Source organism: Uloborus diversus, chromosome 1, assembly GCF_026930045.1.
Source record: "Uloborus diversus isolate 005 chromosome 1, Udiv.v.3.1, whole genome shotgun sequence".
Lineage (NCBI taxonomy): Eukaryota > Metazoa > Arthropoda > Arachnida > Araneae > Uloboridae > Uloborus > Uloborus diversus.
This window is the reverse complement of record NC_072731.1, coordinates 199,755,344-199,780,423: the sequence shown is the minus strand read 5'-3', so window position 1 is coordinate 199,780,423 and position 25,080 is coordinate 199,755,344. Positions and strand designations below refer to the sequence as shown.

The 25,080-nt window shown below is 35.9% G+C and overlaps 1 protein-coding gene across 1 annotated transcript in view; it reads right to left on the bottom strand.

The window, feature by feature from the left end:
- LOC129234114 (dystrophin-like) overlaps positions 1 to 25,080 on the bottom strand; it is a gene marked incomplete at its 3' end in the record, with an annotated part of 333,560 nt that overhangs the window by 24,015 nt on the left and 284,465 nt on the right. The window contains 4 exon segments of the mRNA XM_054868004.1: positions 673 to 807; positions 1,200 to 1,363; positions 8,871 to 9,139; positions 9,307 to 9,479. Of these exon segments, the coding sequence (XP_054723979.1) occupies positions 673 to 807; positions 1,200 to 1,363; positions 8,871 to 9,139; positions 9,307 to 9,479 (741 nt within the window).

The window sequence follows — 25,080 nt, the reverse complement described above, 5'->3', positions numbered from 1 at the left end:
AATTAAAATCAAGTATTCTAAATATTGAAAAAATTTTTTGAACATTCTTACATCATTTTTTTATTATATTGAGATTGAAAAAGTTCTTTAACAAGTGAAAACTTGACACGAAATTTGTTATTAGAGCACAGAGTTACACATATATTTTCTGTTTTCAAAGTTTTATGCATCTTTTCTTTTTATTTGCTCTGATTGCGTCATCTATAGTAGATGTCAAAAAGTGTATGGTTTTTTTCCTTGTCATTTAGATATTCTACAGAGTTTAAATTTACATACCAGAACAAATTGCTTAAATGATGCATGATTTATCTCTAAATAATGAAGCAAATCGGGTAGTATGAATAGATAAAGACTATAAACTACTTGAATTTTTCTCTATCTAATTTTAGAAACACATAGTTGGTGTGCTTTATATTTATGTACCTAATAAGAAAAGTTGCATTAACTTAAGAAAGAAAAAACTATTGAATTTATGTTACATAAAAAAACAGTTTGCAAATTTATTAATATGTAATTTACCCTTAGATTTGGGGGATAACAATTGAGTTAAAAAAAAAAAAAAAAAACACTTTGTTTAAATTGCGGTTTAAACCAAACAACCCTGTGGGAAATGAACGCAATTTCTAAAAAATGCATTTCATAAACAATCAGGAGGAAAAAAATCTTTTGTACTTTGAGTTCATCCACTTGTTCTGGAAGTTGGTCAAGAACAAATTCAGATACAGGAGGCCATTTTGATTTTGCAGTCTCAGCAGAATGGAGCCTAGTGTTCAAGTCATCCATAGCTCTTTGTAAAGTTTGCATTTTCTAGTAAGAAAACAAAATGTTTGCATTAGCATATGCAGCAAGTAATTACAAATGTTGCATCTAAGTGAAGAAATAAATCTATGCAAAAACACGACATAAATTCATAAAGAAAAATCCTTCAACTGTAGCTTTAATCTTGATCCTACTGTTATCTAGCAACAGTTGATGTTTACAGAACTAAAAGTATGTCAGAACTAAAAGTATACAACACAGAATTAAAATGCTACTCATTTAAATTGTTATAAAATTCGTTGGAGTAACAAAATGTTATAACTTTAGGAACAAAGATTGATTAAGAATTTACGATTAACAAAGGCAAAATATTAAAAACATTTTATAAACAAAAAGTATGCATGCTCTTAGACAAATTTCTGATTTCAAATTAAACTTACAACAAGAACATCATCAAGCCTCTTCTGCCTCTGTTCTGTTCGAGATAGAAGTCCATTCCATTTGTCCGACAGTTTTTTGACTTCCCTCCGAATGCTTCGAGTAATTTCACGCGCCTGTTCCTCCGCACTTCTGTACCCTCTACTATCTCCTTCAAACTCCTTGGCTGAAATATAATTTCCAAAAAATTAACATAATATACAAGACAATACATAAATAAGAAACAAATAACTACTTTTCAAAACGATAAAACCTGTTTACAATTCAAACTAGTATGATAAAGTGCCTATCATGCGTTTTCATCTATACCAGGGGTTGCCTAAGCGGGTCTCGCTAAATGCCCACAATATCAAGACATATAATATAACAAAGATAGGCTAGGGTGCCGTGAGAAAATTCCAGTTCTTCAAATGGTGCCATGAATGCAAAAAGTTTGGAAACCACTGATCCAAGGGCGCTGATACACAAAGGCAAGTGGGGGGCTCAAGCACCCCTCCCCTAGAAATTAGAACTTCCTTGCTTTCAGTACTTTTTTCTTTGCAAAAAATGTAAAAACATTTCTTCTCCAGCCATTAATGAACAAATTATTGAAAATGTCAAACTTTATTTACTCTAATCTGTACTGAAATTGGTTTTCACGGGGAAAATATCTGAGCCCCCCCCCCCCTTTAAACTTTGCATATGGGTGCCCATGCACTAATCTACACATTTTAGATGAAAGCTGGCTATATTATCACAATTACTGAAATTTGGAGTCTTGGCAGCTTTTGAAAGTTATGATAGTAATCAGGTTGGTCTGATTAATTTTTAAATTAATGTATTTTTGTAACCATGTTGGTTGGCAGGATTTAATGCACTTAGCTCTGTTTTGTTGGTGTACACAGCCAGAGGTACAATAAAAAACAAAATTGCTAATTGTGTGAAGCTGGATAACAGTCTCATTCTTTGAGAAAAATTCTTTCTTATTTTTTTAAACAAAGAACTAATTTGTGAAAGTTTGTTCAAGAAAATAAAGCACTCGTTATTAAATGGTGGTAATCATTTTTCCCCCCATGCTTGAATGATTTGTTATTGAATTTAAGGAAAAGAAAAATTTTCCCTGTAATCTACTGATGATAATAACATTAAATTATTTTCATATCTTCAGAGAAATGTGGAATATATATATAGACCAAACGAAACAATTTCTCTATGGGTTTCTGCACAACTCCGTGCAGTAACAACAATGAAATTTAATGGGCTCAGAATTTCCTGGATGAAACGGACTTTAAGTTAGTGATTGTTCTCCTTGACCAGGTCTATAATTTTTCTGAAAAGTGGAGTATATATATAGATTTTTTTTTTAGACCGAACGAAACATTGGACAAAGCAACCAATTGTTCGGCAAATGTCCAAGTGGTTAGTTTGCTTCCCAGGTATGGAGTGCATAGGAGTTGGTTAAACCAACGGGCTAGGTGTATGAACCTGGTACTCAAGGAAATTTGCGTTAAGCGTAGTATCAGGTTTATTGATGTGTGGAGTAAATGTAAACGCGATTGGATTGCTAGGGATGGCCTGCATCTGAGCTCTACAGGGGTCAATTGGTTTGGTTTTAGAGGCTTCAGAATCAAAAAACTAAGTTGGAATGGGGGACATGTTTTAACGAGCAGATTTCGAAAGGGTATTAACTATTTGGATTTTAGTAGAAATGGAAATAGGGTGGCTAATAAGAGAAAAGATTTTAACAGTTGGGATTCAAATAATCGTGCAGCATTAAATAAAAGTAAGATGGGCTTACTTAAAGTTTTTTATACAAATGCTCGTAGTATTAGGAACAAGATGGAAGAATTGAAAAGCATAATTATAGATGAGAAGTTGGATATTATTGGAGTTACCGAGACATGGGCTACCGAAAGTGATGATGATTTATTATCTATTGCTGGGTATAATTTGTTTAGACAAGATAGAGTAGGTAAAAGAGGTGGTGGGGTTTTATTTTATGTCAGAGACACTTTAACTTGCAATGAATTGGTAATTAATGATAAACCTAAGGAGATTGATATGATTTGGCTGGAGTTGATGAGCAATAAGGGAAATAAACTACGTTTAGGGAACATTTATAGGCCACCCAACTTAAGCCAGGGTCAAGATGAACAGATGTTTAGTATTATTAGTGACATTTCAAGCAAGGGGTCAGTCATTATAATGGGAGATTTTAATTTCCCAGGAATTGATTGGAATAATTTTTACCATAGTAATAGCAGAGAAGAGGAATTTTTGAAAGTAATTGGTGACTGTTTTTTAGATCAAATTGTAACTCAGGGTACTCGACAGGACGTGATTTTGGATCTAGTTTTCTGTGATATGGAAGGTTCTGTTCAGGGGTTATGTGTAGGGGAACACATTGGAGACAGTGACCACAACAGTATTAGGTTTGGGATTAAATTTGATACGCACAAAGTAGAGAATTTTAGGTTAGTGCCCAATTTCAGAAATACTGATTTTGTGGCACTTAGGCAGAGTTTGAAATCAGTTTTTTCTTCTGGATTGGGCAATAGCGATGTGAATCTTCAGTGAGCAGAGTTTAAGGAAAAGCTAGCGAAAACGGTTGGGGATCATGTTTCTTTTAGGAGAAAAGGTGTCAATACTAAAATTTGGCCAATGTGGTTCTCCAGGGAAACTAAAGACGCTCTAAATTACAAGCAAGCTGCTTTTCATAGGTTTAGAGAAACTGGTCACAGTGCAGATAAGCTCCAATATTGTAAGGCAAGGCGTAAATTTAAGTATTTGGTACGGATTCAGAAAAGAGAGTTGAAGCAAAGACTGGCAGATAACATAAACAGGAATCCCAAGAGGTTTTTTGCATACGCTAATTCGGGGAAAGTTTGAAATAGTCATATTGGGTCACTGGTTGATGAGCACGGAATTTTAATTCAGGACGATAGTGATACTGCTAATGTTCTTAATAACTTTTCTTCAAGTGTTTTTAACGATAACTGTATCTCAACAGTTGACACCAACAAGACACAAGCTATAGTACAGCCTGAGGACTTTGTATTTTCCAGGGATGACATTTTACTTCATTTGAAAAAAATTAAAGAGACTAAAGCTCAGGGACCTGATAATATTTATCCAAAAATTTTAGTTGAATGTGCGGAGGAATTAGCAGATGTAATCGCAAACATTTTCAATGCTTCTTATAACTCCTGGACAGCGCCAGAGGACTGGAAGCTGGCTAGCATTACACTGCTCTTCAAGAAAGGGCCTAAAGTAAGTGCAGGAAATTATAGACCTGTGAGTCTAACTTCGGTGGTTTGCAAAATTTTTGAAACATTGATAAAAATTAAGATAGTAAATTTTCTAGGGACTAATAATCTATTGACTAGTTTTCAGTACGGTTTCCGGAAAGGCAAATCTTGTGCAACTAATTTATTACATTTCTATGACAAAGTTACCATGGCTTTGGACAATAAGAAGCCTGTAGATGTTGTTTACATTGATTTTCAAAACGCTTTCGATAAGGTACCACATGTTGCTCTACTTAGCAAATTAGCTGATATAGGAATAGGAGGGAAAACTTTCATTTGGGTAAAAAACTGGCTGACCGGAAGGAAACAAAGGGTAGTTATAAGGGGAAATTATTCTAATTGGAGTGAGGTTTTAAGCGGGGTTCCTCAAGGATCAGTGTTAGGGCCTATTTTGTTCATTGTTTTTATGAACAATATTCACAAAAATATTTCTGGGAACATGAATTGTTTTGCTGATGATGTCAAAGTTATGAGGACTATAGATAATGAAGAACAAGCAAAACAGCTGCAAGATGATCTAGATCATATTACGGAGTGGGCTGATAAATGGGGTATGGCTGTTAATGTTGGGAAATGTCAAGTGCTACATTTAGGGCATGGAAATAAGTGTACAAGTTATTATTTGCAAGGTTCAGTCATTAGTCAGGCAGACAAAGTTACTGATCTGGGGGTCTTAATAAGTCAGGATTTAAAGTTTAGCCAACAGTGCAGCATTGCTAGTAACAAGGCCAATAAGATGCTTGGGTTTATCAATAGATCTATTTCAAACAAATCTAAAGAAGTTCTTCTGCCCTTATATAGAAGTTTGGTAAGACCTCATTTGGAGTATGCTGTTCAGTTTTGGTCTCCTTAGCTTAAGAAAGACATTAATGTATTGGAAAGGGTTCAAAGGCGAGATACAAGGCTAATAAATGGACTTTCTCACTTAGACTATGATTCCAGGCTTAGAAGGTTAAAAATATACAGTCTTGAGCAAAGAAGAGACCGAGGGGACATAATTCAGTTGTTTAAATTTATTAAAATGAAAGATGTTACGGGGCTGAAGTTTAGCACTGAAAACAGGACAAGGGGTCATTGTTTTAAGCTATTTAAATCTCAGGCTAACATGGATATTAGGAAAAATTATTATTATAGCAGGGTAGTGGAACCTTGGAACAGTTTACCAGAAGAGGTGGTAATGAGCAAGGGAGTACATAGTTCTAAGAGGGCCATTGATCTTCACTGGGGATTGGAAATTGACTAGGACCAGTCTAGCTGGGCCCAGAGCCTGTTGCTTTTGTCGTCACTCTTGTATTTGTATATACAGTACAACCTCGATATCTCAAATCTCTTGGGACGAGGAAAAATTTCGAGATATCAAGTTTTCAAGTTATCCAGGTTTTTAAAAAATTACACTAGTAACTCTCACATTTACACACACGTACGCTATATGCATTTATATATTCTATATTTCTAATTGTCGAAAGTGCACAGGATAAGATTTTGAAATGAACAACAATTTCAACTTGGTTTTTTCTCCTAAAAATTTAAAAATTCTAGTTTTATCTTTACCCAGTAACCTCACATTCAAAAAGTTCTCAGCAGCCATTTTGTAGAAGTTAAAAAAGTTGAATGATGAAAATGTTGAACGCATTTTCCGTTTTCTTTTGAAGACTGACGGACCAAAAATTCGAACCCCTTTCCTCAAAGTGGACAGCATGTTCGAAAGAAATGCACAAAGATTCCAAACTCTGGGAAAAACGCAGCACCCCTTTCATGCCAACACCCCCCTATCATCTTGCCCCAATCCCCTATTCACAATATTTCGAAGAAAAGGGATGAAAAACGTTAAGCAATTGTCTCTGGAACTGGTTTTACTACAAAAATTGCCAAAGCAAAACGACAATTGAAACTTGCTTCTGTGCAAAAATTTCGACATATCAAGGGTTTCGAAAAATAAATTTCGAGATAACTATGGAAAATAGATAGGGGTTTTTATAGAAAATGCTGGGGAAAATTTTTGTTTCGAGACATCAAGGGTTTCGAGATAAGGAGGTTCGAGATATCAAGATTTGACTGTATATATAATAGCAGTGGCGGATTTACTATTGGGGCGATGGGGGCAACCGCCCCCTCCATGACCGTCATTTTCTAAAACCAATAATATAGAACTGAAGGAATTAAAAGCTATTGCTACTAATTTCAATCAAGTACATTCCACAAATTTGCTTTAAATTAAGTTTATACAGTTAGTGTAGTCGAGGATGGACAGCGTTACCCACTTTTTCATTTGAATTATAGTTCTAGGCACTGTATTTGAACCTAAGCTCGTCCCTCCCCCCCTTTTTTGAACTTTAATATTTTTTACATTTCTATATGTGTCTTCCAACCTTTTTCTTCCATGGATTACACTATACTGGTATGATAATACGTTTTGCTATGACTTAGAAAAGTGGTTTCCAACCCTGGGAATGATAGCCACCAAAGGGGAGATTTAGCACTTCAAGGACGCGATAAGTTCGTGAGGGGCGATAGGGGGCGATTAGTATTTAAAATACAGGATAAAAGAAGGGGCAATTGATTCTCTGCCCCCCCTCCTAAATGACGAGTTTGAGGGGAGGAATATAGCTTTTACGGTTCACACAACCGCCACCCTCTTGAATAGCTGAACTCGATCCCGTAACTTAACTGTTTTACTGGTAAGACTGTGTCATTTCAGGGGAATGAAGAAACGAAAGAATGGTCAACAATGAACGCTACCTACTGGAGTTTAGGGTTAATCCACTGGAGTTAAGGTTACAATTTCAAGCATCAAAATATCACCAAACAGGTAATGGCTTCGTTCAAATGTAGAAGCCATTTTCACTCCTCATACCTTGACGAGCAATTTTCCAGTGTAGTGAATAAAATTAACTTGCTTAGAAATAGAAGAAAATGGTTCAACCCCTTTTGGAACAAACAAATAACCTAATGACTCACTTCCATTTGAAAATGATTAAGTTTTTTTTTTCATGTAACCACAGTATGGATTTTAGATACACAATTTTGGAAGAAGCTAGTTACCAAAAATCTTCATTTACAAATTCTGTTTCTCAATAGCTATCATTATTTCCATTTATGTTTAGCAATAGGTGTATCACTGCAAGATTGTTTACAAAAATTAAAACATTCACGTAGTTTGGTAGTTCCCAAAGCTTCAAAGTAATTGCAAAACAAGTTTTTTTTCCCTTGTTTGCAGATTGCTTTTTGTGCTTTACTGCAGAAACGCATACAAATAAAGTAATTTTAGAGAGAGGTAACCCCCCCCCCTCCCATGATTGATTGATTAAACTTAAACTTTATTCAATCCCTTTTGGCACAAAACTTGCTTGTGACTTAAAATTTTTTGAAAAAAAAAGCACGAATTTCATACTCTGTTTTCATTACCACTAAACTGCATTTGGAAATTTGATTGGTATTGTAAATTTTATATTGTTCGACATATGCTGCAGACTTTCTCACTAAAAAATCAATTTTGAAAATTTTGACTGTAATTTGCAATGAACGCGTCGCGGCGCTTCAGCTGATGCGGCGGTTACGATTTTCTAGCTGTGTCGTTTATCATTCGGCCATTTTCGCTTTTTTCTTTTAGCACCAACGCGTATCTGAAGTTCAAGGTTATTAAAAAAACCGGTTTCAAACATTTTTCGCTGGATTTCCATTACACTTGGCATCCTGCCAATCTTTTATCTTTTTTTACTTTCTTCCTTTCAGGACGGCCAGATCGGTTTAAAAAATCGCTCAACAGGCTAACTTCTGCAATGGATAGCGATGTAAAAGTTAGTAAGGGCTAATTTTAACAGGACATTTTCTGAAAGTTGAAAAAAAAGAAAGAAATATTTCAGTTCAGAAACAAATGCTCGCACTTTTTTTTTTTTTTTTTGCAAAAAAAGCGTTTAAAAGTAATCTGATTTTTTATTTTTTTAGTCAGAGACGTTGTATATTCCTTAGGCGTGGTTCTTCTATCTAGTATGGTAGGTACTTCCTTGCTCTCACTTGGCGAGAACTGCGGCGATGCAGCACTTTTGAGCTTTTTTCTCGATGCACTTTGGGGGGGGGGGGGGGGGGGGGGTGCGTCGTTTCGTCCAAAAATTACGGTAAACGTTTTGAAAACAGGCTCTTCAAATGTAAAACAATGATTTGAGTAGCACTGGGCTCAAGTCTAATCAGCAGTTTCACACAAAATTAGAAATAATGTAAAACAGGACTTAGAAAAGAAAATTGACTGCTAAGAAAATCTTGAAAAATAAAAATAATTACGACAAATTTAATTGTAGAAGAAAGCAAGAGGCACATTTCAAAACTGTACCAATGCCTTCTTGCACAATATATTCATTCCAAGAAGATAATTTTTAACTGTCCACACACCTTCTGAATCACTGGTATCAGAGAGTGGAGGTTCTTTGGCAACATAATGCCTTCCAGCAAGCAAACTACTCTCCACCACAGGTCTTTTGTCATCTAACTGTCGTCTAAATGCTCTGTGCTCGTCTTGCTGTTTGACTATACAAGCAACATCTCCTCCTATAGCAGGCTGAGCAGATAGTTCTGTTTCTTTTTTGATAACCCATTCAGTGAGCTCTCGCAAAGAGAGAAGCAATTGATTCCATTGATCTGCACTGCTCTCCAGACGATTCCTGAGGACACAATAATGAAGATTAATATAATATTTATAATCTGAAAATTGCAGAATTTTTTTTAAAGTGTGTTTTCCTCTAGATAACAAAATTTCACTGCAAAATTGTTGATTTTTAGAATTGAATCTGGAAAAAATAGTAAATAAAAAATAAATTAAAATGCTCACCTCAGTGATACAGTTTTTAGCCTGAGAGCATTCCACCTATGATTCATTTCTTGGAGCTTTCGCCCCAGCAACAAAGCATCATCTTGACTTTCAAGGCTTTGCAACAAATGGCTGCTGCGTTCACTCAAAGTCTGGTGGAGGTCCCTCTGTGATTCAATTTCCCGCTGCAAGTCCTAAAAAAATAAAATTAATCAAATACTATACTTAATACATATTTGTAGCGTGTGGTTGTTGTTCGAAATGGTTGAATTAAACAGATAAATATGAACCTATAAAGATCGTGTTCATAACAAAGTACTTAAACCCAGTTAAAAGTTTAAAAAAAAAAAAAAATTTAATAATGAAAGACGAATGGATTGAGTGTAATATAGGATCTTTTAAATGCCTTATATTTCTTATTCTGAAAACAGAAACTTTTAGAAAAACGGCACGCCCCGTAGTTTTCGGCGACGTACGTGCTTGCTTCTGGCATGCTTCCAAAACATAGGTTTTTATGTATGTGAGGTAGAAATTAAGAAAATATTGTTCAAGTGTAAGAGGCATCCGTAAACATTCATGGAAATTGATTTAATCTTCAAAAAAAAAAAAAAAAAATGCATAACAAAACGCTTGAATGCAAAAGTCCAATCCATATGATGTCAGGGGAGTAAGACGCCCCACCTCGCCAGTTAAGAGCTAAATACAAAAAAAAGAAAAAAAAAATACACAGCGAAAAAGAAAACTGAATAAACGAAAAACAAAAAGACTCACATGTTCAAACATTTGCAAAGTTTTTTGCAGAGTGAAATTAACCATTAGCAATCCATTTTGTCTCGCCAAGCGTGACTTCATTCCGATTCAAAAATATCAGTTCGGATCCAATCAAGCAAAAAATTGCCTTCAAAATCATTTGTTGAGCATCAAAGTAAATTATCACAAAAAGTGCTCAACAAAGAATAATTTCACTTGATCAAGTAGAGCAAAAAGATGTAAGGAATAATAAACACGTATGAATGAGAAAAAATCGAATCAATACATTTCAATTACAAAAATCATGACTTTTGATTTTTTTTTTCCATTCCTACACAATGATATTAAATTGTATCCTAAGCTAAGAGTTGCGTTTTTTTATGCATCAATAAGGGTGAGTGAGAGAGACTGAATAAAATCGTTTACTCCACATTTCAAGTAAATAATTGTTATTATTAGGAAAAGATAAGAATTCCAAAACATAGATATAATCAAGACAATTTGAAACGGAAGGCAAACATTCATAAAAATGCCAGCGGCAATAAGAGTAGAAATTACATCAATGATCAAACTGCTAATAAAAATGCTAAATGATGTAAAACATTTAAATTTGGAACATTCTGTTCCTTACATCAATTTAGTGACGAGAAAAGCTAATTAAAAGAATTTTCAGTAGAATTTGTGTACTTTCTTTTCTTAAGTATGCAATTAAATGTCTAAAAACAGAGCCGTTAAAAAGAATTTCAAAGCTTCAAAGAATAATTTCCTAAATCACAAAATAAAATAACAAAAGCATCTTTCTATTCGGATCAATTAAGAACCAAGCAAAAGCTTTTGCACTAACTAGCAGATTGCATGAGTTGAATGAGATCATTTATAATGTACAGCAGTCATATATCAATTCATGAAGCAAAATCGTATTCGTCAACAACACCAGCGATAGTTTTGAAATGCCTTGGAACACAAAAAATATAGCGCAAAAAATTGATTAAAAAAAAGACGTTACTGAAATTAGAAAATATTAACTGACAACACATAGACTTTTAACTAGTCAGAAGTCATCCAATAGCAAAAGAAAAATATGTACTAAAGTATAGTATATAAGTAGTATATAGTAGACTAAATAAAGTATTTTTTGATATCCTTATACATCAAACAATGAATTTAATTCTCAAGTATGGTGAATGTAAACGTAAAACAGTAAGAGTAAAAATAAATATATTTAAAAATAATAAGTTAAAACCTTTTGGAGCTCTAGAATAGCACTAAAGAACGAAAAAAAAACGAGATTGAAATAGACAGATCCGAAGCAAAACATCAAGTAGAATCAAATATTTTTATGAAAGCAAAAAAAGACGACAGGCTGCGAGACATTTAGCGAGGCTAAAACAAATTTTAGCAGAAAAATCCATCTCTACACTCAAATCTTCTTAAAACTTTCCGTTCTAAAATCAAAAAAGTAAACTTTCACAATAAACCGATCCGAGAGATGAAGCAAAAGCAGATCCTCTGCAACGGAATTCTTCTACAAATGTGGTACATCTTTGACGGATTCAAACTTTTTACCCCAGAAGAAGATGCGCTATTTAGGGTGCAGATAAAAGTGCTACTCTAAGTCCATCGTCTTTTTGAGGATGTATATTCTGTTCTCCCATCACGAGAATGATAGCCATTCTTGAAACCTCGTAGAACATCTAGAGGCACTTCAGAACTTTCAGCGGGGACTGTCCAGAAACTGAAGGTGAGCCTGAAATATTCCATTACCTGGGTAGATAAGCGGATGGTCCGAGCTAGTAAAAACGATCCCTTTTCAAGGACAGTTATCTGAACAGGCATGAGCGCTTGAGAATAAATTCCATCACTCTTGGCACATAAAGATTAGAGCGAAGATGTCTGATGTTATATATACGGCCCGGGAAATAAACAAGTTAAAACAATAAAAGTCGTGCAAATTGCCAAATGATATAGTAACTTATGCTACAGCAGACTAATACAATATCTTAAAAACTCCATTGCAAAAATGTGAATTTCACATTATTGAAGCATGTAGCTGCAAAAGTAGGTATCACCCAGGGGTGCCCACCTAGGGGAGGTCATGGCACAGACTGCGCCATTGAAATTTTTAGAAGTTTGTTTTGAGGGGTATTTTTTTTTTTTTTTTGAGGGGGAGGGCTAGTTTTGAGGGTCTTCACGCAATTTAAGGGGGGGGGGGCTTCCTTGCTCTTTGGGGGCACCCCTATATCATCAATGTCACTTTTTCTAAAAATACGCCCCCCTTTCCCAAGGTTTGTCGTTGCAATGCTTAGGAGACAAACAATCTGAGACAGTCAGAGAGATTCAAACAAAACAGGAAAAGTTATTGTAACACATACATTTTTATACCGACAGCTAGATGATTTTTATTTATTTATTTTTTTAATTTATTTAATTATTTATTTATTTATTTATTTACTTACTTATTTATTTATTTACTTATTTATTTATTTATTTTTTGAGCTACTTGCTTTTTGCAGCCAAAGTTATATGCTTTAATTCAATTGAACGTGGAAGAGAAGGTCCAATCAAAACAAAAGTAAATACTTGGTTGAGCAACACGAGAAAGTAGTTTTTGCTGAATTTCAGAATTTCCGCGATGAAAATCCTCCTCCGCCCCCATTTCCTCAAAAACGAGATAAATTTTTTGAAACCCAGAAAACAATCCTTAAATTCGGGAGATTTTCAACAAAGCCCCGAAAAGACCAATACGATTTTGAATCATCAAGGAGAACGTTATAAAACGTTTATGTATCTAATAAAAGGCTCTCGAATTTCTTAATCACAAAGCATTCAAGTAACAAGCAAAAAACAGCATTAAATATAAATCAACCAAACAACTATTCAGCGTGTCTTAAAGGAAACTTACAATAAGAAATTCGGCATTAACAAATATTAGTCGAACAGCTCCTTTCATTACCGACAAGAATGTACGAAAAGATATCGAAATGTCAAAAAAAAAATCTGCAACGAAGTCAAACAAAAATACAAAATTAAAACTAAAGAAACTGAAATAAAATATTCAGAGCTACTTAATACATTCTCCATCCATCCTGCAGCGCATTAAAATTTAATGCCAGACATCTGACTTAATGCTGACTGTAAGAGACAGATGTACTTCTTTTCTAAAGACATTCTCGAAACAATTAAAGCGACTCCTAATGGTTCAGCTCGCGCCATCTTGTTAATAATTAATTACAGAAACTGAGGATTTTTTTTCATTAGCATTATTCTTACTCCAATGCATGACAAAAGGGCACGGCTGTGTTGGAGAAAACGGCTCATAAACACACCATTCACTCAACACAAAAGTAGAGTTGAATAAAATGGAAACTGAATAAAATCTTTATCAAAATAATTTTACTAAATAGTTTACCAAGCTTGAGAAAGAATCATCTGACATTGGCAATTCAATTATGCTCGAAAAAAGACAAAAGAAAGAAAGAAAAAGAAAAGAAGAATTCGATTTCTTTACTGACGGAAGAATTACCAACTTTTGATGATGATCACGTTCCATGGCAAGAAAGTCTGATTCAAAATGGAAGCAATTATATAGTAGTAGTAGTAGTAGTAGTAGTAGTAGTAGTAGTAGTAGTGGCACCGTCGAACTCGCTTATAACGAACTTTGATTTAACGAGAAATCGGATCTAGCGGGGAAATTAGAATCGCTGGCACAATAGGAGCATAACTCGCTTTCAATGAGTAAACTCAACTCAGTGTACTTGATGGCTTTGAAGTGCAGAAAAACATCAAACTTTTTTCGAAGCCAGTAGTGCAATTGACGATACAGTTGAACTCGCTTATAACGACCTCTGATTTAACGAGAAACAGGATTTAGGGAGAAAATTAGAAGGAATTGGTTGGTATAATGTAAAGTTTAATAGTATCATAACTTGTTTCTGAAGAGTTATAAGTTCCGCTCGAGCAGTATTTTTATGATACATAAAATTTCTATTAACTTCCAGCTCAGTTTATACTTCCTTGAAAAACTTCCTTTTGCACTCTGAAGACAACTGAAAGTTTATTCAGTAAGTTACCGCCCTATAGCCAGGGCTAAGGCAGAAATACGTGAAATACACCGAATTAACTGAAAGTTTGTAATGGGTTATAAATCTTGAGAACAATAATTGACAAACATTTGACCGGTCCTCGGAGATTTTTGTTCTTCCAAGCTAAAAAAATGTCCCTATTCAAAAAAAGGCAGAAGAAAAGCAAGAAAACACCGCTACCCACATCTTTTGCGTGAACTTAGTGATTATTTTTCATAGTTTTCTATGGTTTTTCAGCAATGCGAATACTTATGATAATTTCTTACTTTATTCTTAACATTTAAATATTTTTGTAAGTTTTTTAACAGCAAGTCAAGTTTTATTTACATATTTATTAACTCATTTATCATTGTTAATGTTTTCTAAAAAAGGAAAAACCCCTCAGCCGTTCGCAAATTTTTTTCAAATGTTTAACGGCTCCCGAGACGATAGTTTTTTGTTTTTTTTTCTGAAAATAAATGGGAGGGGGAAGGAACGGACTGGGAGGAACATCTGGCCTAGGAATACTAAAGCAAAAACGAGCCAAATTTTTTGAAACTGAACTTCCAAAATCGCAGTTTAAGATGACCATCAATGTTACGAGAGGGGATCTTTTTGAAAAATTTTTCTAAATTGAGGTCCAGGTCCTGTAAACAAAATTTAGACGATCTTTAATGATGTTGGTGAGGGTAGGAGCTAAATATAATGGCTAGATATGGCCAATATCACTAATCTAAAATCGGATTTAGAGTCGCATTTTCGGCGCTAATTTGAACGAGTTACCTCCAATTCCGTTGCAAAACTTAGTAATTTCTAGTAGATCATTCTCGGCCTTTCCTGCGTATTTGAGCAGTGTCATTTCGGAGCTCAAAACAAAGAGAACAACCGTCAGGGTGAAGAGTCTGCTATGGCGCAATACTGCGATAATTTTGCTTAGCTGTGGGTATATGATGCTGTCCGTTCATGAAAGCAAAGATTAGCAAATCGGGATAGGTTAAATTTTTAAAAAGCGTGATAGGTTGAGGATGTGCACTTTTCATCGGACTTGTTATCACTGTCTTTTTCAAAACTACTTATAGTGAATTCGGAGAGAACTGATAGTAGAAGTAAGCAAAGCAACATGACATTTGGCGATACCATTGTCTGATTGGCGATGGGATGACAAAAACAGCGCCAATCAGAAAAACGAAATTTATCTGAGATGAGTCGCCAATCCGATGCGTAATTCATGAAAGTGGCTGATGTTGACGTCAAACAGCAACCCTCTTTGTTTACATCTGCTATCAATTCTCCCTGAATGCACTATAGGAAGAACTGCTGGAAACGTTATTTTGCATAGTTTTACTTCGGGGTTTCTCTTTCTATTTTGATATAATCGGAACAGACCTGCCGTATGCGCAAATTGGAGGGAGGTCCCAGCTAAGGAGAACCGACAGTACGTTCCAGCAGCTTCTTTCACAATATTTCTAAACTGCTAAGGAATTATTATAATTTTGTATGTTGCGGTTTTTGCTTTATTAACTCCAAAGAGACCCGAGCCACTGCTAGCGTGAAAAATCCCTGAATTATGTAGAACGTTTAGCAAAAAAAAATTCCCTACCTTTTATTTTCATTTAGTATCGCATTTGATCATCATATAGGAACTTAGAGCTAGTAATAGATGGATTTTTTTTTTTAAATATAGCATTTAACAGTTTAAAAAATTGAATATCATACAGTTTTATGTTATTTAACAGCTTTCTTCTTATAGAAAAGAGTTATTACTTGAATCTTGTTTTTATGAAATTGTTCTCACTGAAAAAAAAAAGTTAAAGTAATTTACAAGCTTAAGACAAGTGACGGAGTTATTTAGCATATATGTTGAAAAGTCAAAGTTAATGAACAGGGAAGTACGTTAGTTTACTCCTGGACGAATTTCCCGTTATTTATTAATTGAGAGAACAGTCTCTAAGTTACAAGATAAAAATAACAGAATTTTTTAAAATATACTAAGCACTTTTCATAATGCACTCAAAAGGACAAAATAAATTATCCTTTTTGGCATAGAAAAGTTAAGTGTTCCTGTAGTTTTCAATTATTCTAAGAAAATGACACCACAAACAAAGAAAGTGCGGCTCAAGTCATGTAGAGAATTTCTTATCAGTATCTAACTTTCAATCACAAATTTGAGTGTTGAAAAATGCATAATTTTCTTAATGGGAAAGTTTGGTTCGAAATGACTTGAGCCGCACTTTTCTTCGTTTGTGGTGTCATTTTCTTAGAATAATTGAAACTAGAGGAACACTTAAATTATCCTTTGTGACATAGAAAAAAGTTATTTTGTCTTTTTGAGTGCATTAAGAAAATTGCTTAGTATTTTCTTTTCTTTTTTTTTTTTTTTTTTTCATTTTAATTCTGTTATTTTTCATTTTTCCCAGGCGACGTTTGTGCTGGACTGGTGTCCCTTTTAGTTTTGTTTATCCCGATTGAAATAATAATTTTAACTCGACGTTAAATCCCGGTCATCACAAATTTGCCATTTCAACTGCGCTTGCGCGCGGACTTTGCTGATTTCGAAACTCTTGCTCAAACTAATGGAAAACATTTAAATTTGTTAATATAAGATAAGAACAGATAAAAATTAGAAATTACAAAGCTGTCTTTGATTTAGTTTTTACACCTCGGTAAAGATTGAGTTTTGCGTCTTAATTATTAATGGATTCGGAGCCTGATTTTTCTATCAAACAAAGGCCCTTTTCAGGGCCAAATTTTTAACCTCAGAAGAGCGTACTCGATCTGCAGCATCACTTCCAATACAAAGTGGAACCCTCAACCTAAATACAAATATACAATACTAAGCTGTTTACGCCTAACGTAAAATATCCGCAAAAGTTATAATATATCGAATTATATTTGAAAATTCCGAAATATTTGTAATATTCCGATCATTTCTGAAGTACATAACGTGTTTTACGTTTACGTTAAATAAATATTTCCAAACCAATAAATATTGAAGTGTAATTCGTCTCTTTTCTTTATAAAGATTATCTGTTATTCATATCCGTAGTTTCATATAATGTATCCCGAAATCGCTGTGAAAATACTCTAATCGCATTCATTAATTTGTTGAGACTCAAGCACAACCTAAATATGAACAAGCAACACGAAATCTTAAAACAGAAAGCCCAAAAAGCTAAGTCCGCGCGCAAGCGCAGTTGAAATGGCAAATTTGTGATAACCGGGATTTAACGTCGAGTATAATTTTAGACTATCAGCACTTTATATTTTCTAACTGTTGCCAAAGTCAATTGTTTGCCTCAAGACAGAAATGGTGATCAACAAAGAAATAAAATATTTCTTGTTTTCAAGGTTTATCTTCATTTTTTTCCAGACGACGTTTGCGATGAGTTTTGATCCATTTAAATATTAAAGGTTTCTCAAACTAATTTATGGTTCACAACATACAAGTTACTTGAGATAAAGATCCTAATATGTCTCTTTACTTAGCCCCGTTATTGATCATTGGCGTAGGTGAGGATACAAATCCTACGGGAGCAATTTCATTGAATACATTTCATGCTTGCTTCAGAGAAGCCTTGATTCAAACTTTTCCATTATGATTGCAATTAACATTACTGTTGCAAGGCAACAAAATTTGTAACAATGGGTTTTATATTTAAATATTTAATGGGGAAATTACATGAAATTTGCTGTTTTCCATCCTAACCGAAATAATAATTTTATTTTAGAACTTTAATTTCTCAGCGCTAAGTTGTACCTTTAGATAAAGCAAATCATTTAGTGAAATCCAGAAGTCTCTAAGTTGTCTAGTTGCTGAGATATAAGGAAAACCAGGCCTCAGATTTCTCTGTGACAATCAGGCCAAGTATAATAAAATTGCTTAATAATAATAAAAATGATAAAGCAATACCTTCTACCACCAACTAAATAATACTTCCAGTAACCCTTGACCCCCATCACTGAAAAATAACACAAAATCTTTACTGCGAAGTCCAGAGCGAAATTTCTAAAGCTTTACTAATCTTCCACTGCAGACCACTCAGCGGACCAATCGGGTTGCGGCTTAGTCGAGTTGTTACGCTGGAGCTAGCGGGTAATAAAGATCCAATATGAAGTTCATCAGAGAAGTACATGGAGGAAGGATTAAAAGCTTGAGTTTTCTCAATAATCGCTTTGGAGGAGCACAATCTAAAGAGGAGGCATGTTTAATTGGATGCCAGGCTGTTGTTCGGGTGCAGCTATTCCAATAACAATGCTGAAACGTCTATCGCATCTTTAATCATGGAACTTGAGAATCAATATTTTAGGACTGGTTAACTGGGGTTGAGGGCTTGGGATGCAACCATCAAGTGTAAATTTCATGCGTTGAAGCATGATTCTTAATTTCGATTATGAGTTTCAACCTTTGAATACAATGCGTTAGTATGCTCAAAGAGACTCATTTTGTTTTGATTTTTTTTGCAACTTTTCCAGGGGGGAGGGACCCCTCCCCCCTCCCCTTTTTTTAAAAAAAACCGCAAAAACCACGCCCACATACATAGAAATACATTGATTTCTCAAAGCCAGGGGTCAATAATGCCCCTCCCTGCCGGCAAATTGAAGAGTCTGATGTTGCAAAGGAACAAGTGTCACTACCAAATGAATAGGGTTTCCAATCCCGATCCCGAATCCCGCATTGTATTTAGCGGGATTAATTCCACGGGATCAAGTGCAAAATAACGCAGGATTTCTAAACCCGCAAAGATTTTCTATGCAAGCGTTTTCTAACATTTGCCCCTCAAAAAAAAAAAAAAAAAAAAAAAAAAAACGAATATTTTCACAAACATCAAGTGAAGGTTGAATCACCTTCCTTGTATATTTGCAAGAAGAGCAAGAAAAACTTTGTGTCGCACATGATGAACGATGAATTTACCATTTAGGATTACGATAAAAAATAAGAGTTTATTTTTCTGAGAATGCGTTGGTTTTCTCATTCGAGGTTTCGGTTTTGATTCATTCAAATATTGGGAACATGCGTAAAAATTACAAACGTTTTCGAAAACCATCGCTAAAATTTGAATCAGAAAATTGCGTTTTATAAAAAAATTGAGAAAGTATATTACAAATTGCAAAATCCACTGGAGTAGCCTAAATGCAATATTTAAACGTTATGTAAGCTTAAGGAATACACTCAAAACCTTTACTGTTTGACCACGGATTGTATGGAATTGGCAAACATCCAGTTGGGGCGACTCCATCTGAATGAGGGGAAAAATAAAAATATTATGCGCGTATTCCGCTCATTTGAACGAGACTCAGCTTAATTTAGAGGCTAACATGCATCTGCAAAATCTGACATCCCTGAAAACTAATAGATGCTCCCATTTCCGCGTGTAAACCGGATGTTTACCTTTCCATACAATCAGTGGTTAGACAGTAACTTACTAAAAGAGCACAATATTTTTCGCCGAAGAAAAAAGCCTGACATTATTAAACTCTCTACCCGGTAGAAGGTGCCTGCCGATGTCTTTATCATCGTTAAGCTAATATTATAAATGTGAGTCGTACCTTGAAAATTGTTTGATAAATTATCTGAGCAATCTGCAATATTCGACAACGGCACGACTCTAAATCTAAGTTCAGTCATTATAAAAGAAATTACTAAAACTTATATGAAATACAGGATAACTCGCATGACAGTGCATACGTAAAACTGTTCATGTTTTAGAATGTCTCTTTAAAATAACAAGTAAAATTAAAGAAGTTATCCAAAAACTTTTACTGAAGTTACTGCTTGATGAAACTAATTAGCATTGAATGCACGGATAGAATGACCAACGTTAATTAAGTAGCAAGTAGGGTTTCCAATCCCGTAATCCCAATCCCGAATCCCGCGGGATTTCCAATCCCGCAAAGACTTTCCATGCAAACGTTTCCCAATTTTTGCTGTTCATAAAATGAATACTTTTACAAGTATCATCTGAAGTTTTAATTACCTTCCTGAATATTTACAAGAAAAGCAAGAAAAAACTTCATGTTTCATATGGTGAACGGTAGATTTACAATTCAAGAAAACGGAAATAGAGCATATTTTTCTGAGAATGAATTGGTATTCTCATTCCAGGTTTTAGTGTTCATACGTTCAGCAATTGTGAAAGTGCGTAAAAATTATAAGCCTTTTTGAAAATCACCACTAAATATTGAAACCTAGAAAATCAGGCTTAGAAGAAATTGAAAAAGTGTATTACAGAGTGCAAAATCCGCTGGAGTAGCTTGAATGCAATGTTGAAACGCTTTCATAAGTCTAAGAAATTTGCTCAGAAACTTTAACTTACTAAAAGTGCACACGCTGTTTTTTCCAAAGAAGAAAGTAGTGAAAACCTGACATTATTTTTCATTTGTACTCCCTAACCTGTAGAAAGTGCCTGTCGATGTCGTTGTCACAGTGAAGATAATTATTTTTGTGGGTGGTACCTTGAAAATTATCTTGGATGAATTAGGTGAGCAATCTTCAATATTCGACACGACTATAAAAGAGGTGACAGAAATTTGAATGAAACATTAGTGCTGTACGTTAAGTGTTTGATTGGGGGAGGGGGTCTCTTTACGGAGAGAGGTAAAACTAGCAAAATTATTCAAAATCTCTTACTGGGACTACGACCCAATCAGCCTCCCCCCGCCCCCTCCTGCTGTAAAGAATTAAATGCACTAATGCAATGACCAACGTCAATGAAGAAACAAGGCAAGTTAAATTGGATAGACTAACACACAAATCAAATAGGCATCGTTTTTGTCCGAAATTTGAAGTTCATGAGCATAAACCCCTATTATGACACACCCCATAAAAAAAAAAGAAAAATTTATTTTAGAAGGTGGTGAAGTTTATGGGGATATTTTACTAAATATCCACAATTATTTAGTTTCAGTAAAACCAACTGCAGTGAAGCTGCATCGCTTTTTCTTCAAGCTCGTTATTTTTTGCCCTAAAATCTTTTCCCCATCCCATACGAGCGATGCTTTGTTAAGACGCACTGAACTTTTTTAAAGTGCACTTGTTCGTACCAAACGATAGTCGGTAATTGAGATGTGACATTGTAGTACTCTTCAATTGGTGTACCTAATTCGAGATAACGAGTAATTTATGTAACAGAAGCAGTCCCTCCTAAAAAGCACAACTTTTCTATTTGACAACTTAACTTTTAGAAGAATACAGTCAATCCCGCGGGATCCCAGGATTGGCTCCTTACAATCCCGAATTCCCGCGGGATTGAGATTAGCGCGGGATTGGAAACCCTAGATAACAGCAAGGATAGGATTAGAAACGTGTTGTAGTAGCACTATATAATTTTTAACGAAAAAAAAAATTATTTGTCACTTTTCGCGACTAGGACTTGATTCTTTGGTAGTCATAATCAATGAAATAGTAGCCCGTTGGCGACTGACGACCGCTAACCTAGAGCTTTACACTTTAAACACTACCCTTACCACGGTTGCTATTGGAATAAATGCAACTAGAATTTGCAAATCATTACTGGATACAAAGAAAATATTTATAACCTTAAAACAGCCAACTTTTGTAAGAAATTATACGCTCACCGCGGTTACATTGCGTAACACTTGAAAGGGGTCCCATGGTTTATAACTGGGATTTCCATACTTGCGTAATGGGGCTTTCCGTGATGATTGCCTACTGCGCAGATGCATGAGAGCGCCTGAGTTCATATGGCTATAGACAGTCGTGAAGGGATGACTGACAAATCTCCTGACCGAATAGCGGGATAGCATTTTTTTATGGCATATTTTTAACCGCTTTTCGGGAGAAAGGGGAATTGGCTGTCCATCATGTAAACTCTATCAGTGTGTAGAAAATAAAATAGTTGTATGTTGTGAACATGGTCCCTTTAATTCTCTCTAAAATTGATTCATGAAAAATGTGAATAAAAAGTGGGGAAGATCCTCTTCAACAACTTTCGATAGTTCAAAGTCTTATAACTTGAATATTGCTTTATCTCGAAGTTTTCATTGGGTCTCGAATGGGGTCGTTTCCAAAATTTTAAAAGTATTTTTTTCTAAAAGAACATGCTTAAAAACAGAATCTGACCATTTTCTGATAAATTTGTTTATGTTTAATATTCTAAAAAAATACTTAAATCGGAGCGCATTTATTTATTTACGGCATCTGCCGATGACATCACAAATGATGGAATGCTATTCAGTGTTGCCATTCACAGTGCAAAATATTCAATTCGCATCTTTACTCACGTGTATTGGCAACGATGTGGTTGATAGCAAGCGTAGAGCGCAATATTTAATTCGCTGTTTGATTAGCATAACGTGGAAACGTAGAAGAAAGATGCGGCAAAGTGCATCATTTGTGACATCATCAAGACCACGTCTTGTTTGAAAAAAACGGACATTTTAAAAAATTAATTTTAAAAAAACTGTTGGGAAAATGAAAGTATTTTCTGGGTCCATGTTATTATTATTATTTTTATTTTATTTATTTTTTTGCTTATTCTATCCATTTCTATGACTAAAAGTAGTACTTTTGACTGAAGGAAACCACCCCATTCTTGAAAAGGTTGTGGGAACTTCCCATAACTCAAACTACCAATAAATTGAGGGTTTTTGCTGGTCTCTTTGGACTTCTGAGTTGTTGAGTGTCGACTGTACGCTATTAGTAGTTAGTAACCAGAGCACAAAATTCAACGCTGTAGGTCGTCGTAGGTGCACACTTGGCGTAACTAGATCAAATCAACATACACTCCTGTTTATGAAAATTGCAACACCACGAAGGACTTACGCAAGTGAGCTGAAAATTGCAGGAAATGTAAAGTAGGGCATGATGTGCAAATGATTAGAATTGCAGGCCGGTAGCGCATGCATATGCTGAGCAGCGTCCTCTGAACGACGGATCGAATCGAATTAAATAGACGGCTGTAGCGAGACATGTATGATTATCGGTGGCGGTGGTTATATGCTAGAGTAAACGTTAACTGAATCTTTACTATGCCTCTTCGACGAAAGAAAGCGAAATTTGAGCAAATTTCGGAGTTTGAACGGGGCAGAATCGTCGGCCTTCGTGAAGCTGGATTGTCTTATCGTGCAGTAGCCGCTCGTGTGCAGCGCAACAGCAGCACAATCATGCGTGTTTGGAAGCAGTGGACGGACGAGGGTCGGACAGCTCGGAAATCCGGGAGTGGACCCAGAAATGTGACGTCAGCTCGCGATGACAGACACCTAGTGCGTATGGCGCTGACGAACCGCACAGCTTCTTCTAGACAATTGGCAGCACAGTGGTCAACAGCTACAGGTGTTTCATTGTGTGCTTCATCAATTCGGAGACGTCTGCTGCAGCGTGGGCTGCGCGAAAGGATTCCTTTATACAGGATTCCTCTCAAGCAAAACCATCGCCGTCTGCGGCTACAATGGGCCAATGTGCATAGGAGCTGGCGTGTTGATTGGCAGCAGGTAGTCTTTTCTGACAAATCCTGCTTCCATTTGTGGAACCATGATGGCCGAATTCGTGTCAGGCGCCATGCCGGTGAACGGCACATTCCGGAGTGCATTATCGAACGCCACAGTGGACGAACACCCGGAGTTATGGTCTGGGGTGCCATAGCATATCATGGGCGATCACAATTGCTACGAATTGTGGGCAATTTGAACAGTACCCGATACATAAACGAAGTTTTACAGCCCCAAGCTATTCTTTTCCTCCAAGGATTGCCAGGAGATGTATTCCAGCAGGATAATGCCCATCCACATGTCGCCAGGACTGTCAAATCCTACCTTGATTCGCAGCAGGTACAGCTTCTTCCTTGGCCTGCATTAGTGATGGGCATAATCGAGTTCTCATAATCGAATCACTCGATTATTCAAGATCATTCGAGAACTCGATTATCATGAGTTCTCGATTATCGTATCTCGAGTTCTCGATTATCAATTTTCGAGTTCTCGAGCGATGAACTTCTCGAGTTCTCGATTATCACTTTCCGAGTTCTCGAGCGATGGACTGCTCGAGTTCTCGATTATCACTTCCCGAGTACTCGAGCGATCAACTGCTCGAGTTCTCGATTGTCACTTTCCGAGTGCTCGAGCGATCAACTGCTCGAGTTCTCGCTTTGAACTTCTCGAGATGTTGAGTTCTCGAGATACTGAGTTCTCGAGATGTCAATCACTCAAGCAGTGTATTTTTCGATCGATTTGAGAATTGAATGAATCTCTCAATATAGTTGACTTCTGACAGGGGTGCCCATCTAGGAGGGGGGGGGGTCATGGCGTAGACTGCGCCATTGACATTTTTAGGGAGTGTTTTAAGGGGTATTTTTCTTATTTTGGGGGGCTCTGCGATATTGAGTGGGGTCTGTCCTTGACCTCAGGGGAGCACCCCTGCTTCTAAAGTGATTCAGTTGCAGGGGCGGATCCGTCATTTAGGTGGTCAGAGGGCTGACTTTGAAAAGTTAATGATTTTACTTATGAATGGGCCTAGTTTTTGCTATCTTCCGAAAAGATATGCACTGAACCCTTCCCCCAGAAAAATTTGGAGTGCTGAGGTGCTCCACAGGGGAGGTGGGTCATAGCGCAGACTGCGCATTGAAATTCTTAATGGACGTTAATCTTTTTTAGGAAATATCCTTCTTGAGGGGGCGTTTTGAGGGATATTTTTCTCTTTTTTTGGGGGGGAGGTCTTTGCTATATTGAGGGGGGTGCCCTTGACCTCAGGGCGGGTGGACATTCCTGCTCCTGAAGTGTTTCAGTTGCAGGGGCGGATCCCTCACTTAGGGGGGCCAGAGGGCTGGCTTTGAAAAGTTAATGATTTTACTTATGAATGGGCATGGTTTTTGTTGTCTTCCGAAAAAATTTGCGTTGAACTCTTCTCCCATAAAAATTTGGAGTGACGGGCTGCGCTGCGGTGCCCACAGGGAAGGTGGGTCATAGTGCATACTGCGTCATTGAAATTCTTAATGGACGTTAGTCTTTTTTAAGAAGTATCCTTCTTGAG